Below are 17,166 nucleotides of genomic sequence, written 5' to 3'. Positions count from 1 at the left end.
CGTGCATGACTGCCCCATTTCCCGTAAAATAAAGCTTGTGTGAGAAACGTCACGCATCTGGGTCCTCCTCCTCTCCCGGTTCTTGACATTATAATCCAAATAATACAGTATTTGATCTATCTTTCCTACCTACTTTGGCTCAAACCTGACATATCTGATCCATTTAGGAAACAAGCATCATATACTAAGCTGCAAAATTGCCTCCTATTTATTTTGGATTTAATCAAATTATTGGAGTGTTCGACTGCACCGTGTGACTTTGTAACAGGTCGTGTTTTACTGCATTGTGGTTTAGTTTGGTGTTAACTGACAAGAGGATTTCTTTAATCGCCTCAGTCAAATCCCAACGTTTAGAGAACATAATAAATTCCCTCCCGTCAATAGAGGTGTTATAACCAGAACACAAACACACGCACCAACGCACTTTGAAACAGGATGCATTAGGAAGCGATTGTCAAAGGTGTCAATCCAGTGTTAGAGTCACAATGATTATAGTAGTGGGAAGAAAAATACAGCAGTGGAATAAACCAAGTAGTTATTAGTTCGCATTTGGCTCATTTCCGTTTAATACTGTACAGGAGGAATCATAAAAGTGTATAACTGGCATTGCCAGATTGTCTAAATGTTATTTAGGTCACATCAAGTTATTATGAAAAATGTATTTGAAATAGAACTTGTACATTAGAGATAAGTACCGTTAGAGTAAAATATGCATAAGAATATGAATAACAGCCCATGCTGGTGCAACACTACAATAAAGCTTTATTGTGCAACAAGTGTACTTCACCCTTCTCTCATTATCCTTACACTGCTCTGAAATAGGATTACAAGCTGTGTGTGAGTGTGTGTGTGTGTTCAAATGTGCGTATGCATCTGTACTCACGTTTCCAGCCACAAGAGCAACAAAAGTGGTGTATTGGGGATTGTTTCCTCCTCTGTCGATGGAAATGGAAAGTATCAATAGATATCTAAGTGTACACTGGGGAGACACATTCTGTTCTTTTATCTCACCGATGTCCACTCCCACCTTACCAACGCACTGCTGGATAGCCAATAGGGAAGGGACTTACGTTGGAGGTGGGGGGTTGGGAGGTGAAGTGGGATGTTTGCTCACAAGCACAACCAGATTCAGCCACCATATTTGACCTTTATCAGGCATCTTTTAGTGAGGTATACAATCAACCATGCATACTGTATTTAGTTATCAGATTATAAAGCAGGTAAATATAGAGTCAAGAGCATAAAGTAATGACATTTTTAGGTTTCTTTTAAGTGGTCGTAATAAAAGGTTACGTAAAGCATATTTGAAGTTTAGCCCTTTAAGTGACATTTTGTGACCTGACTTGAACTTTGCATACTTTTTTTAATCTTTACCTATTTGAACTATCCATCCATCCATCCATTATTTGCACCGCTTATCCTCAGTAGGATTGCGGGGGTGCTGGAGCCCATCCCAACTATCTCCGGCAGTGGGCAGGGGACACCCTGAATTGGTTGCCAGACAGTCGCAGGACACACGGAGACAGACAACTCACTCGCTCATTCACACCTGGGGACAATTTGGACCAGCCAATTAACCTGGAAACTGGAGGAAACCGGAGTGCCCGGAGAAAACCCACATAGGCACAGGAAAAACATGCAAACTCCACACGGGGAGGCTGCGGTAGCCGGACTTGAACCCGGAACCTCCGCACAGTAGGGGCTGCGCGCTAACCACCCATTCACCGTGACGCCCCTATTTGAACCAAAGAGCCATAATGACAAAATCTATTTATTTATCTATTTATTTATTCCTTTAAGAGAGCCACACCGTATATTTTAAGACAAATTTCGATGAAATCGCAAAATCTGCTCTCCAGACAGTATTTAATTTTTCAGACAATTATGTTACTGTGACATTAGATGATTTGATAAAAATTAATGAAATATCGAGACATACCACTTTAAATTTGTCTCCCTCCCGAAATTACTTGAGATCGTTTAGGCTTATTTTGACCTAGTTTTTTTTTTCTCGTAAATAATGGTTTCATGGTGCACTGGAGTTATTTTGCAAAAATGTCACAAAATTCTGCAAACGAGGATGCTGACATATTAACCTTCGGTGCAGAAGCGCCGGGAAGAAAAAAGTGCACTGTGACCATATTTCTGACCACCCCTAAAGATCCCCCAATCAAACTGCTTTGTCTGCTTGGCTGGAGTTTCCGGCAGTTTACAGTTTTTCAGTGGGTTTTCATCATAAAGTGGCTCAACAGTGAACCTAAATTGTTTAATGAGCTTCCATATAAAGGATTCCTTAGCGACGTACAGCCAAAATGGGATCTGTTTGTCACGAACCAGGATGAAATCTCGGACCCAATTGCGTTCGTTTTAAAGGAATCTTTATTGGATTGAGCTGACAGAGCTTGCTATGGACGCCGATGGTTGTCGGTCGCTAGCAGCGTTGGACGGAATCGTTCCGTGACAGGTAGGCAGAATCGATACAGCTTAGCGGGCAGGTCGGTGGCCAGGGCAGGAGAGTAGATCGTAAACGTGGGACAGAAACAGGTCGTAACAGGAGGCAGGCAGGAATCCAGCAGGAGAAGTCTTTGGTACTGGTAATCCAGCGAAACACACAGAGAGACACAAGTACGGTCTGACACTCCCCTGTGGGTGCTGACTGCTTAAGAGGGGAGTGCCAGCCTATCAGAGAGTGCGCTCCTTAGCGCCAAACGATTGCCCCAGGTGTCTTGAGTTTGGCAATCATGACACTGTTGGTGTGACACCTTGACTGTGAACTCTCGTATTAAGTATGCTCTTTGAATGAATGAAAACTTTTATTTCGAACATTAAAATAAAAACAGGACAAAAACAATGAGTCAACAACAAAATAATGTCACATAACATGTTCGAAAAGGGGTAGTCAGAGGCAGATGCTTATTTTCCCTACCCCTTTATCTTCCCTATTAAATACATTTTACAAATCCTCCTTTCCTCTTGTGTCTAATATAACAAAATCTCATGGATATACTTATTACATAGGTCAGATATCAATAATCATTATAATTACAATAATCACATATTTTATACTCTAGTCTTTGTAATACCCATCCCTCAACGTCATAATGCGCCTAGTTACCAAATGTCACTGCGGCACCAACAATAACAACAATAAAAATAAACATAATATTTCTATTAACAGTTCTGATATAATAATAGCAACAATAACAACAAGTTAACCATGGTTTTAAACGCAATATTTCCAATCTCCCTCATATATATATTTTCTTCATCCCTGTATTTCGCCAGTAATGCTTTTTTGTATTTAAATTTCAACACGTGGATAGTTGGACATTGTTTGATCTCATCTTGTAAATTATTCCAAAGTTTGACTCCACACACAGACACACACATACTTTTCCTGGTTGTTCTCACCTTTGGGATTTTTAATTCACTACAGCCCCTCAAGTTATAATTTCCCTCTTTCCAAGCGAATTATTTTTGTATGTTTTCTGGCACTATGTTTTTGTTGACCTTAAATAACACTTTCGAAGTGAAAATTTGTATTAAATCATCCAAGTTTAATAATTTGGACTGCATGAATCAAATAATTAATAATAATAATAATTTCCTTGTATTGTCATTCTGTGTAACAATGTACACAGAACGAAATGTCGATTGCACCTGACCCGTTGTAGCGAGCCGATGCAGCCGCAGCCAACAGAGGGCGCCGCCGACCACTTTTTAAGTCTTAGGAATGACTCGGCCGGGGCGCGAACCACCGACCTCCCAGTCTCAAAGCGGGCGCCTTACCATCTAGGCTACTGAGCTGGTAAAATATTAGTATGATCCCGATATCCTACCCTGTGTATGGTTCTTATTGCACGTTTTTGAAGGATAAAAAGGGGCTGTAGTGAACCATATAATGGCCCAAACCTTTTAGACTATTAGTGAAATGTTAACTATACGCACACTAGACTTGTCTCTGAGCATTTTAAAATGGAAATGCATCTCCAAACCACATGTACTTATAAAAGGGCCATATAGGGTTCGCGAGCCAAAGGTTCCGACTCCTGTGCTCAAGCTTTAAAAAGGATTACCCATGATGAGCCCCGCCATTATTCACACTCATCAATGTATGGCTTGGATTTGCATGTCATTCTTTTTAACAAATTTTGGTTGTTTTCGAGTGCAATTCTTTTGATACACATTTGTGAAATTACTTATTTGCCAAAATTGTACTATTATGCACAGCTGAGACCAATTAATTTCATTTAAATCATATTATTTTAAGTAATAATAATAAGAATGAACAGCAATGTGGCCATAAAAAAACTATAAACTATAATTTTACTTCTGATTTTAAAGACCCAAACAGGGAACTTGCTGTAAGGACCTGATTTAAATCTCTTGGTAGATTTTTTGTGTTTTGATTCCACCTATAATTTAAGTTAGGGTTTTTTTTTTTTTTTAATGACTCAAGTGTTTTATGTATCGCTCACTTTTGGAAGGTCAAAACTGAAATAATGAGTCAGAAACATTCTTGTTCTGGTCAATTGAATTTTCTTTATTTTCACTGATAACAACGTTGGGAAACATTGTATGCAACACGATTAGACATGGCACTCCGAGGTGTAACAAAAATTTTAAAGATAAGTCTGTCAACACAAAGGCAGTAGGGGCGGCAGTAGCTCAGGAGGTAGAGCGCTCGTCTTGGGATTAAGGAATCCTAGTTCGAATCCAGGCTCGTCCGTGTTACATGTCGAAGTGTCCTTGGGTAAGACACTGAACCCCCAATACCCCCAATAAGCAGGTTAGCGCCTTACATGGCTGCAAGGCCGCTATTGGGAAATGTGGAGCACATTGTAAAGCGCTTTGGGAAGTCATTGACTTGAAAAGCGCTATATAAATGCAGATCATTTCATATTTCATTTACATTTACAATTTAGTGCTTAGAGACCCGCCCGAGTTATAATAGAATAGAATAGAATAGAATATACCTTTATTGTCATTGTTATAAAATGGGTTAACATATTGTGACAACGAAATTGGGGCAATAATAGTGCATCGTAGCAACAGTGAATGAAAGTAGTGAAACAAAATTTTGCAGCAACAACAATCCCTAAATAAGTCGCAAGATGTATGATTTCAGTTTTGTGCGCTTGTTTAGGATGGTGATGACCCTGGGGAAGATCTTGTTTTGAGGGATCTGTAGCGCCTTCCAGGGGGCAAAGAGGTTATTCCAAAATGTTAAAGGCTCTTCTGCGGTATCAAAAGCTGGCAGTGATGGGTAAAAGCGCGGTTTCAAAGCGTGTGTCGAGTAAGAGCCTCCCTGGAAAAATGAAGCCCCGTGTGTCGGTGACGCAGCATCATGTGACTGGGAAAATGCAGCCTTGTTTTTTGATTTGGTCATGGGACCAGGCCCGACGCATCGATCTCTCTTGCTGACGTCTTATGCAGCCATAGAGAAGAGACTTGAATCGGGTGCGAACACAGAGTGAGTAAGGATCTTTTTAGAGAACCAGCTTTTTGGCTCAGTTCACTCGAAGAGCCAGCTCTTCCAGCTCCCAAAAATATTTTTCGTGATTCTTTAATCCATATACTACTACTATGTGTGGGATGACTTAAAAATGAAAAGTAAAGCAAGTAAAAGACGAAAAAGGAAAAGTTTTTGGGTGTTCTTTTAATCAGTATAGTCAAGTCAAGTCATATTTATTTGTATAGCCCTTAATCACAAGGAGTCTCAAAGGGCTGCACAGACCACAGATTATTGCAAACCACAGACTATTGATACACCATCTAAAACCTACATGAGGGCAAATGATACACAGATATTGTCAACATAAAATGTAGGTTATTCATACGCGCTAGAATAGAAGTGTGTTTTAAGCTTAGATTTAAACATTTCCAATGAGGTTGCAGATCAAATCTAAGGGGTCAGAGCATTCCACAGCACCGGGGCCCGAATGGAGAACGCTCTGAAACCTGCGGATCTCTTCTTGGCTCTTGGGATCACTAGTAGACCAGCATTTTCAGAGCGGAGACTCTGGACCAGAACATAGGGGGAAATTAACTGATACTATGTGTATTATTTCCCCTCATGTAGGTTTTGGATGAGGGGATGGTGAAGGGGTAGGGAATATAAGCATTTGCTTCTGACTACTTCTTTTCGAACACATTATGTAATATTATTTTTTTGTTGAGTTATTGTTTTTGTTCTGTTTTGTTTTGTTCTGTGATTAAGGGCTATTCAAATAAACATGATTCGACTTGACTTAACTTGAAAAACACACGCCATAACAAAATGTAAATGAAAACTATGTATTCTTCAGTGCAACAAGACATGGGGGTAGGGTTTCCCAGATCAATTGGTGCAGAATGCATTCAGTCTTTACTTGTATTCCGTTTTTACTTTTCTTCTACTTTACTTTTATTTTTTAAACTTTGTAATACATGTCCACAACTCAACTGCTTCTCTCCAGCTCTTTGTTCTGGTCTGAATACTGGGTCTGGTCGAGACACGGATTGTCTGACACCTACATGAGTTTGTAAGGTTGTTTTGCTTTTAATTGCTTAGGGGGGATTGCATTCATTGATAAGGTGCGCAATCGGCTTGACAGCAGAGCCAGCCCAAAGTATATGTGAGCGAAGCGGCTGCTTAGGGCCATAAAACCACTAGAGGGCCCCCAAGAGTGGTTCACTTTTTTGCCGCCGACATTGTCCCCGTTGTCACTTTGTGTGTCCACTCAAAATACTTCTACAGAAATACAACAAAAATAGTACACAATGACTACAAAACTAAATATCAAATATAGTGCCTGAAAACAGGGACCTCATATATTATTTTGCTTTCATTCTGAATATATGAAAATAGTATAGGATTACTATAAAAATATTGCTACAGTAATACTATACTACATTATTACAAAATACCACTACAGAATGAATGACTCCAACATCATGGGGCGGCAGTGGCTCAGGAGGTAGAGCGCTCGTCTTGGGATCAAGAGATCACAGTCCGAATCCCGGCTCCTCCGTATTGCATGTCGAAGTAAGACACTGAACCCTTTATGCCCCCAATAAGCAGGTTAGCGCCTTACATGGCTGCAGGGCCGCTAATGGGAAATGTGAAGCATATTGTAAAGCGCTTTGGGAAGTCTTCATTGACTTGAAAAGAGGCATATAAATGCAGATCATTTCATTTTCATTTCATCACTACACAAAGACAACTACAGTAATATTACAAAAATACTAAAGAAATATGACAAAAATAATACTATGGAATTACGACAAGATGTCTGGAAAAATACTACTAATATACTGCTTTGGAAATACCGTAAATTGCGGACTATAAGCCGCTAGTTTTTTCCCAAATGTACAGCCTTGTGGCTTATCCAGTGAAGAGGCCAATTTATGTAATTTTTTTAGCGGCCGCTTATGATTTAGACCGGTGGAACACGTGTGTCGAAGAATTCAACTTCTTAGTTTATGCAAAAACTGTTTATATTACCAACGTTCTTTCAGGTGGCGAAAAGACGTCTCATATAGCGACAGTTATAAGGAGGAAGATGAGGACGGTATACCATGAATTTAACAATTACGGTATGCCTATTTAACAGATACGTTTAATGCGTTTCGAGCGTATTCATAGTAGCGTGTTGGTACCTTTCAAAGGCAAGGTTTGGGATGAAACTTATATTATTATTATTAAAGCTTTGAAAACTCTCCCGGTGTACCGTCTTTCTTTGTAAATATGTGTAACCATGGATAATATGTATTTGCAACTGTATATTTTTGTAATGTATTTATTTGTATTTATTTGAGACACATGCTGATTTTCACGGGCGAATAAGAAAGAAGGGGCTGAGCAAACGCGGGCTGATGGGAACTGGGGACGGGTAAAGGTGAGTGTTTGTGAACGCAGGAGACAATAGTGGATATATATTTTTCCCACCCTTAACTTTGGAAATATACACTTTTTATTCCTTGGATTACTTTTAACGGGTACCCCGACTCTGCAGGTCTGCATCAAATGATAAGTAGCTTGCTCTGTTCACTGCAAGTATCAGCTCGAAATTGGAGTGCCTCTGGGGACGGGACCTATTGACACTATAAGAGCTTGCTCTGTCCACTCCACGCATCGGCCCGGTATTGCAGTACCTCCGGGAACGGTGCATTCGCAATGATCGCAGCAAGGCTTTAGGGCTAGGACCTTAGCTTGGCCTTTTGACTGAGAGTAAGTGTCCCGGCTCCTAGGCTTTGTAGCGTATTATGAACTGACCGATAACGGATAATGGATAATGAATAACGAAGATGTTATATAATGAAATTGTGAATATGCTTGATTGCTAATAAGATTTTCGAGAAGGTTTGTTCAAACCTCACTTTGTGTTTGCTGTTAAAAACGTCATATTGGAATAAAAAAAAAAAAAACTCTCTTTGTGTTTGCTGTTCAAAACGTCATATTGGAATATAATATTGTGAATGTGCTTAATTGCTGTTGAGATTGTCATGATTGTTTTCTGTTATTAGTGTCAATAAATTTGTTCAAACCAAACCAAAAAAAAAAAAAAAAAAAAACCATTAACCAATATGGGTTTTTCAGGGCCAATATCAGCAGCGTCTGCTTCACGGCCAGAAATTTCTGACCACTCCATGCATCGGCCCGGTATTGCAGTACCTCCGGGAACGGTGCATCCGCAATGATCGCAGCAAGGCTTTAGGGCTCAGACCTTAGCTTGGCCTCTTGGCTGAGAGTAAGTGTCCCGTCTCCTAGGCTTTGTAGCGTATTATGAACAAAAAACGGGTCGTTAGCCGGGAGATCAAAACGTGGCCGGGGTCAAAAACGGCTCGTAGCAGGGGACAAACGGGGAACTCATGAACGGACGAGTGGAAAACAGGTGACAAAACGGGAGCGACGGGAGTCAGCTTCGAAAATGCTTGCCCTGTGAAAACAGATGTTCGCTGACGGACTGACAACAGGCGAAAGAAAGGACTGAGCTTAAATAGGACGGGGAACCAATCAGGTAACCAGCAACTGGCGCCAAACGAGCGGGCACAGGTGAGTGTAATGAGTAATCATGACGGGTTGATGTTATCTCGCTGCAAAAAGCCATAGAAGGGAAGCTGGGCGGGCGCTCACCTGGTTTGGTCGGGCTGTTGTGGTTCACTCTTGGTGCACGTCCAATCCCTCTTTAAAGATTTTTTCACAAGACAATACGTGTTTGTCACAGGTTTTACACACTATTTTGTAGAGTGAGGAGGAGAATGATGTGAAAAGAATATTTTTTTAGTAACTGTATATACCGGGATTCAATAATGTTGTTATTTTTTGATGGATTGACAAATAATTGTTATGATGATGAAAGCTATGGTAATCTATTGATATGATTGTTTGAAGAACTGTCCAAAGTTATTTTAGGGACGGGTCTCTAATAAGCCTTTGGCTTCAACCTGTCATCCCTTTTTTCTTTTCAGGTGATTTCTTTGTTCTGTGATGTGACTAAAAAAATTAAAAAAAAATTTTTCTTTGTTTCATAACAGAGACGCAATTATTCAACTTACGGATTTAGGAAACAATAGCCATGACCCCGAACCTTTCAAATGAAGCTTCTCATTTATTTGTTTTTCTCCATCCAAACACATTTTACATGCAGTACGAACACAATAGAGCTAAATGTGTAGAACAGCAATGCAGAATAAGATCAACTAGAATGCAAAACATCAAAACACAGTTTATACCAGGGGTCTCCGACCTTTTTCAAGTGTCAAGCTACTTTTTGTGAGTAATTAGCGCAAGGGGCACCCAGTTTGATTTTTAAAATAGCAATTTTGCTAAATAGCTAAAAAGGAAGCGAGGTTGCTATTTTTGGCTCATTTGCTATATGAAACCCAGAAATTGGAATATTATTTTTTTGTATTTCCTGTCAAATAAAAATACCAAAAAGAGGAATACATCCATTTGTTTAAAACATGAAAATATTTCATTCTACCCTTTTACGGTAATTTATTTCTAGAATTATTAATACTTGAAGCCCATGAAATAAGTTTGTTTATTTGAATTTCTAAAATAGCAACTTGTCATGCAATCAGGATTCAGGGCTAACCACTCGACTTGAGACAGCTCTGACTAAGGTAACAAATGATCTCCTACTGGCAATGGATTCTGGCGCTTCATCACTTTTGCTGCTGCTGGATCTTAGTGCTGCTTTTGACACAGTGCACCACAATTTCCTACTAGAACGGTTGGAAAAAAGGATTGGTCTCTCAGGAACCGTCCTCTCGTGGATCAGATCTTACCTCTCAGATAGGACGCACTGTGTTAAATATGGCGAAATGACATCTGAGCCGTTTAATGTTACCTGTGGTGTTCCGCAGGGTTCAGTGCTTGGCCCCCTTCTTTTCAGCATTTACATGCTTCCATTAGGTGATATTAATCGCAAGTACAATATCAGCTTCCACTGCTACGCAAACGACACTCAACTACATCTTTCGTTGGAGGAATCTCCCACACTAAACTGTGGAAATATGGAGGCCTGCCTCATTGAGAACAAAGGGTAGATGTCACTCAATTTCTTGCGTCTTAACTCTGAAAAGACCGAAATGTTAGTCATTGGTCCATCTAAATGCCGTGACTTATTCTCAAAAACTGCTGTGAACATTGACAAATGTCACATCACACAGAGTGACTCAGTTAAAAATGTAGGTGTCATATTTGACCCTGATCTATCCTTTGAAACGCATGTAAAGAAAATTACTAGAACCGCTTTCTTCCATCTTCGTAACATTGCTAAAATCCGTTCAATACTGTCTCAGTCGGATGCGGAAATTATAATTCATGCGTTTGTTACCTCCCATCTCGATTACTGTAATGCACTACTCTCTGGTCTCCCGAAGTCTAGAATCAAGTCTCTTCAGCTGGTACAAAATGCCGCAGCGAGGCTTTTAACTAGGAGAAAAAAGTCCGATCACACCGATTTTGGCTAACCTGCATTGGCTACCAGTTAGCCTTAGATGTGATTTCAAGGTTCTCTTAGTATTATACAAAATCATACATGGACTTGCTCCCTCTTATCTTTCAGATCTGATTTCCCCCTATGTCCTGGTCCGAAGCCTACGATCTGAGAGTGCCGGTCTTCTGGTGATCCCAAGAGCAAAGAAGTGTTCTGCTGGTTCGAGAGCGTTCTCCATCCGGGCACCGGTGCTGTGGAATGCTCTTCCCCCTGAGATCCGATCTGCAACCTCAGTGGAAATGTTTAAATCTAAGCTTAAAACTCACTTCTACTCCATAGCATATGAATAACCTACTCTTCTCGTCGGCTGAAAAATAGTCTGTGTAATAAAGTGTAATAATCTGTGAAGCCCTTTGAGACTCTTCGTGATTTAGGGCTATACAAATAAAAATGACTTGACTTGACTCATGTTATCACTATGTTATTACCGGGTTATTTATTAAAAAAATAAAGTTAAATACACTCAGTCGACCAATAAAAAGAATAATTTTACAAGAAAATCGCAATGACCCAGCACCGGTGAGCTATTTTCTAGAACAGGTCTGCGGGCACCTCAACAGTCATAAGGGGGCACTCAAATATTTCCTGTACTCAAGAATATGTAACAAACAATGTAATACCAAGATTTGACAACGTTAACAAAATCTTAGTTTCTCTTTTTCAGAGGTTTCAGTTAACCTTTGGACACTGACTGGTCTTGGGACTGTGAGGTTGCAGGGTCTCCAAGAAAATCATGGAGAAGGACTGGTCTTATTGCAACTCGTCAACCTTTAAGCATTATGGTTTTCTATTGCTTTAAGTCTGACATGTAGTATTGTTTGCAGGTTGAGTTGAATCGCAAACTAAAAGCAACATGAGCCGGCTCCCCACCAATCAGGAGCCGCCGCCTGTTGAAACGTGATTCTGTCTTATTGTTTGACTTTATATTTGTTGATCAAATAAAATACTTGAATTGTTTTGTATTGTACAAGTTATTTTTGTACAACTGTAAACAGTTTCATATATACAGATGCTGCCCTACTTACGAACAAGATTTAGTGTGTTTAACCCTTGCATAAGTAACGAGTATTGTTTTGTACTAAAAAATAAAAATATCATAAAATAATATGCTCTCTAAAGATGAATAAGTAAGCGTGTTGTAATGGCAGAAACAATAACGAGTCTTAAAATTGAGTCTAACTTACTTTTGGAAGATGCACTTCAAGAGATCTCCCTCCATGCAAAAAAGTCGCAGAAAAAAAAGCGTTCCGACCATTTTCTCTACCGCATTAAGCTTTCTTATTCCACTTTCATTTCAAAAGGAACGGCTCGCCTATTCTTCACACTTTACACCAATCGTATTGAATGGATGTACGAGATATTAATCAATACAATTGTTCTCAGCGCGCTGGAGATAGTATAGACATAGACAGTATAGAATGTCTACACACCAACTAGGTAGAGGAAGCAGATTTCTTCTTCTGAGTGGGGACTGGGTAAGTTCTCACAGCGCCACGCGCCGGTAGCAGCGGAAAGAAGCACGACAGTAATGTCTTGTACTCGTAAAAAAGGTGCACAAAATACAAAATCTTACTTACAGCAATGTCTGGATATTTTTCGACATCGCCAATTTTTTATCCGTATCTACCGTTTATCGTAAATCGAATGGTCGTAAGTCGGGGAGCATCTGTACTTTGAGTGTTTTTAAGGGCTTCTGTGTTCCTCTATAACAGTGGTCTCCAACGTGGTACCCACGAGCACCGGGGTGCCCCCCGAAGGTTAACTGAGTTTTGAAAATCGTTCACCAATGCTGGGTGATTGGGATTTTCCATTAAAAGGATTTTTTGGGGGTGATTAAACCTTACTTCCAAAAAATTAACCTGATAATAATATCAATGGTATGATAATGTTCCTGTAGTCAGTTTGGTCGTTCTAGTCAAAGTCTAGAACTATCCGGTACTCTATTGAATGACAATCTAGATCTCATATAATGATGGGATTTTTTTTTTTAGTTAGTTAATTTTTATTTTTAAAAGCGCTTCATAACAGATATCAGTCCTTGAAGCTCAGTGGTTACATCACTGGTCTTGTAAACCAACGGTCATGAGTTCAATCCTCACCAGGGCCTTTTAAATTTAATTTGTAACCCAAATTCTTCTTCAGGAGAATGTTCAACAGTGATTTTTTATTTTTAGGGGCTTTTAAAGTGGTGGTCATGGGCACCAGGGTCCTTCCAAAGCATAGTTGAGATGCCTGCAGACCTGTCTTAAAAATGGATAACCATTGCTGGGTCATTGTGATTTTCTAGTGATATGATTTTTTTTAGTGGTTTTGATTTAGTTAGGTTATTCAAACCTAATTACAATAACTAACCTAATAATAACATAGTAATAACATATTCAGTTATTTTCAGAAATGCATATAAAACTGGGTGCCCTTTACGCCAATTTTTGACAAAAAGTTAAAAAAAAAGGTTGGAGTTCCCTGCTTTATAAGGTATAAGTAACAAATGTATTTTTATATTTATCGTTTGTTGTGGTTCTAATAAGTACAGAAATTAATTTGCATTTTTTTAGTTTCTGTATTTCAAGGATTCTGTGTTTCTCTACTCTTAAAATGCTCAGTATAAATAAAGTTAAATCTTTAAATGAGTGAAAAGAATAAAGGTTAATATCATTTAGTAGTAAAATAAATTATTATAAATAGTATTAAGTATTTTTCTGCATAGTGTCACATTAACATTATTTTCATTATCATTGTCATTGAAAATATACCAATTAAAGCGAATAATACAATTGGGCCGAAAGCCAAAAGAGCCATCTCCTTTTGGTGAGCTGAGCCAAACGAGTTGGTTCTCTAAAACGAGTCGGAATTCCTGTTACTAATTGTGCTTTGAGACTGATACCAATACGTAACTTTTGAGAGTCATTGATACTGAGCTTGTACATCATTTGTAAGACACATTTTTATACCCCAACATTATTCTTTATCGAAACTGCATTCAATTCATGACAATAGAACATTCTTCTAATTTCTAAGGGTGTAGATCCTAAAATGATACTGCTGTCATGAGTATGGGTAAAATAAGGCCAGTAAAATCAGAACTGTTACATGTAAAGCTCACTTTTAGATGTCACAGACATCTACACATTCATTTGCAACTTTTTTAACCTACTTGGCCCGTTAACTGGCCGTCGGACTGCTGATACTCAAATACGCATCTGTATGATGTCACTATTCACTAAAATACATCATGCCACATTATCATAGGAAAGCTTAAACTCTTTGAATTCAAGATATAACACATAACACATTTCAAAATATATTCATCACGATCAGTCTCAATCAAGATACTCATAAACTAAAAAGCCAGTATAACTCACCCAAAAGTGCTGTCATGTTTCTCTGAATTATACACAAACATGGTCTGGTTGGTGACGAATCTAACCGTGCAAAACACAGGATAATGCTGACAGATTAAAACAAAAATCGCCTAAAAACATTCCTGCATCATTTGACGATCCCTGTTGTAATCAGTTCGCTTTTCTCCATAACTCCCCTTTAAAAATAGACAGAATTGTCAGATGATTTCCAATATGGCTGTTAGCCTCCGACATTTTGATTGACACCACTCTCGGCCAATTGCACGCTTTTTATGGTCCACAGTCGCATTAGCCTATAAGGACCTGTATTGACAAAGTGCAGATCTCTTAACTCTGAATTTAGGCAGGACTAACCGCTTCAAATGATGATTGACTCATAAGTTTGCCAATGAAGTTCTCAAAAATGTTACGCAGATGTTCGGAATGTATTCAAATTAGACCCTCGGAACATGCGTAACGCCACTCGTGGTTAATTTCTACCCATCATTATGTGCAAGTGTGCACAATCATTGACTTCTGGTGAAATAAGTCAAACTCTTACAACTCTTTCATAATGTCTAAAAAATAAAATCCAGTGTCGCTTCCAAATGGCCACCTTTGGAAGCGGCTAAACCTGCTCTTAGAAAAGTGTCTAAAATACAAATGTTAGTTTTCAGAATGTGATCAAATTTGACAAGGCACCAGGTAAGGCTTCAAGCTAAGCTACCCATGCTACACTCATTTGCAGGCATTTGATCGCAAAGAACAAATTCAGGGGAAAATAAATACCTTCTAGTTCTGTGTGTTCCAACTGAAATTACTTCATGTTAATAGAACTTGCAGTGGATATTTCAGTTTGGAACCAAATTAAGAGTGTTACTTTTCAAAAGACACCTAAACGGTTCAAGAACAGCATTGAATTCACTTTGGGTACGTCTAGGATTGGGATTGTAGGACAATGTTACAGGAAAGGTAAAGGGTTTTAATAACATGTACGTATAAGAATGATAAAAATAAAAATGACAGTAGCGATGGTCAGAGCTGAAAATAAAAAGATAAGACCGGCGAAAACAGGATCGGTCAATGGAAGGACTTCGTTGACCTCAGACGGGATCATATTGGACATACTGAGCATGTATCCCAAACTCCAACCTACACTGGTGTTCTTCACCTGTAGAAAAAAAAATGAGAGAAATAAAATATGTTCACGAAAAGTAAATATCACACATTTCCAATATCAGAAAAAACGCTGCTATAAATAACGGCGTTACGTAACCGTGTTATTTTTTTAGGTGATCGTTATTGTTTCTGCCATGAGAACACGCTTATTGTTACTGACGGTCTGATGCGGTTAAGTCAAGTCAAGTCACATTTATTTGTACAGCTCTTCATCACAAAATGTCTCAAAGAACTGCACATGCCCATAATTACATCCTCATCTGAGCTTAAGAAAAAAAAAAATAATAATAATAATAACTATGACATTTTTACTTTTGTGTCACTCACAAGTAACCTATAGCATACAACTGTAAACATTAGGACACACTGCAAATGCTCAGTGGTATAACATTATGGTATTATGGGTAGTGTAGTTATTAAGCATGCAACATCACAAAGAGAGGGATCCGATAGTCAATTTATATTGTTTTTTTTATTTAAAATGCATTTAACTGACCAATGTTTCAAGTTGTGAGAGTTTGATTTATTTATTTGACACTGCAGTGTTAAACACACTTTATATTGTTGAACTGTTTATTTTTTGTTGTGTTAAAAAAATTCTTGAAGTACAGTAGCATATGGTCTACTTGGGAGGCTGTTTCAGAGGAGATTGTGATTTATTATATAGAGTGAAACTCACTTCTTATTGTCTTAAAGTTGACTTTTGTTGGGAACAAAATACCTGAAGTACAGTGGGCTATGTCTACTTGACCAGTTTTCTCAGCTTGTGAGAGTTAAATTAATTCAGTAAACTCATTTTATATTGTTAACTGCTTATGTAATTTAATTATATCGTTTACCATTTATTTGTGTTGCACTTCAAGTGTAGAATAAACTTGTTGCTGGCGAGGTGCAATAAATATGACAAGGTTCTTTAACACAACAACCAGTCTGTACTTCTCTATTCAGCAGATTCAAATAATGCTCAGGAAACTATCAATTCTTTGGTATACAACAAATTATTTTTAAAGTAAAATAATTACTTTCCCTGGTAACTAGTTACTTTTACTAGTAATTCAGTTACTAACGCATTTACTTTTGGGAAGTAGTGAGTAACTGTAACTTATTACTTTTATTACTTTTTTAGTATCATGCCCAACACTGGTCCTGAGCCACTGTGCTATTGTCTTCACTTGAATGTAAATAGCAAAATATTAACCTCGCGATACGGGTAAAGACTATACGTTTTTATGTCTAACTCATCACAAAATTCAAAATATTGAAAAGATGTCATGTTAAAACTAGTGGACTGTATAAAGAACATGTTCACAGACCACAAGGAATTGTATTGGCGTAATTTTTCTTTGAATGAGGCAACTGTTTGTTACTGAATAGCACTTTTTCAGAATGTTAAATGTCCCAAAATATCGTGAAAAGACTGAAGTGTCCCTAAGATGTGTCAGAAACACAAATCTGTATTACGATGCTTGTAAGGAATTCAAGTGTGTCATTTTAGAACAATTGCTGGAAAACCTCTTGACACCCAAATGTAATAAACAGCACACAGAGCATCTTGTCAATTGACTTCTCGGTTGGGAACGCTGAGAGATAAAAAGGTCAGCTTCTTTTCATCTTCTTCTTGTGTATGACTCATAAGAAATTATCTTCATTTTAGGGGA

At 38.5% G+C, this 17,166-nt stretch overlaps 2 protein-coding genes across 2 annotated transcripts in view; both read right to left on the bottom strand.

The window, feature by feature from the left end:
* ddc (dopa decarboxylase) overlaps positions 1-1,011 on the bottom strand; it is a 41,153-nt gene extending 40,142 nt beyond the window's left edge. The window contains exon 1 of the mRNA XM_088326068.1: positions 884-1,011. The gene's annotated coding sequence lies outside the window, so the exon portion shown is untranslated. The remainder of the gene's footprint in view (positions 1-883) is intronic.
* Positions 1,012-10,655: 9,644 nt separating this feature from the next.
* Positions 10,656-17,166, bottom strand: part of entpd3 (ectonucleoside triphosphate diphosphohydrolase 3) — a 40,666-nt gene continuing 34,155 nt past the window's right edge. The window contains exon 10 of the mRNA XM_088327884.1: positions 10,656-15,500. Coding sequence (XP_088184010.1) covers positions 15,312-15,500 — 189 coding nt within the window. The 3' untranslated portion in view covers positions 10,656-15,311. The remainder of the gene's footprint in view (positions 15,501-17,166) is intronic.

This window comes from Urocampus carinirostris, chromosome 2, assembly GCF_059441175.1.
Source record: "Urocampus carinirostris isolate Australia breed hairy pipefish chromosome 2, RoL_Ucar_1.0, whole genome shotgun sequence".
Classification (NCBI taxonomy): Eukaryota; Metazoa; Chordata; class Actinopteri; order Syngnathiformes; family Syngnathidae; genus Urocampus; species Urocampus carinirostris.
The sequence above is the reverse complement of the archived record's forward strand: the minus strand, read 5'-3'. Positions and strand labels throughout refer to the sequence as shown.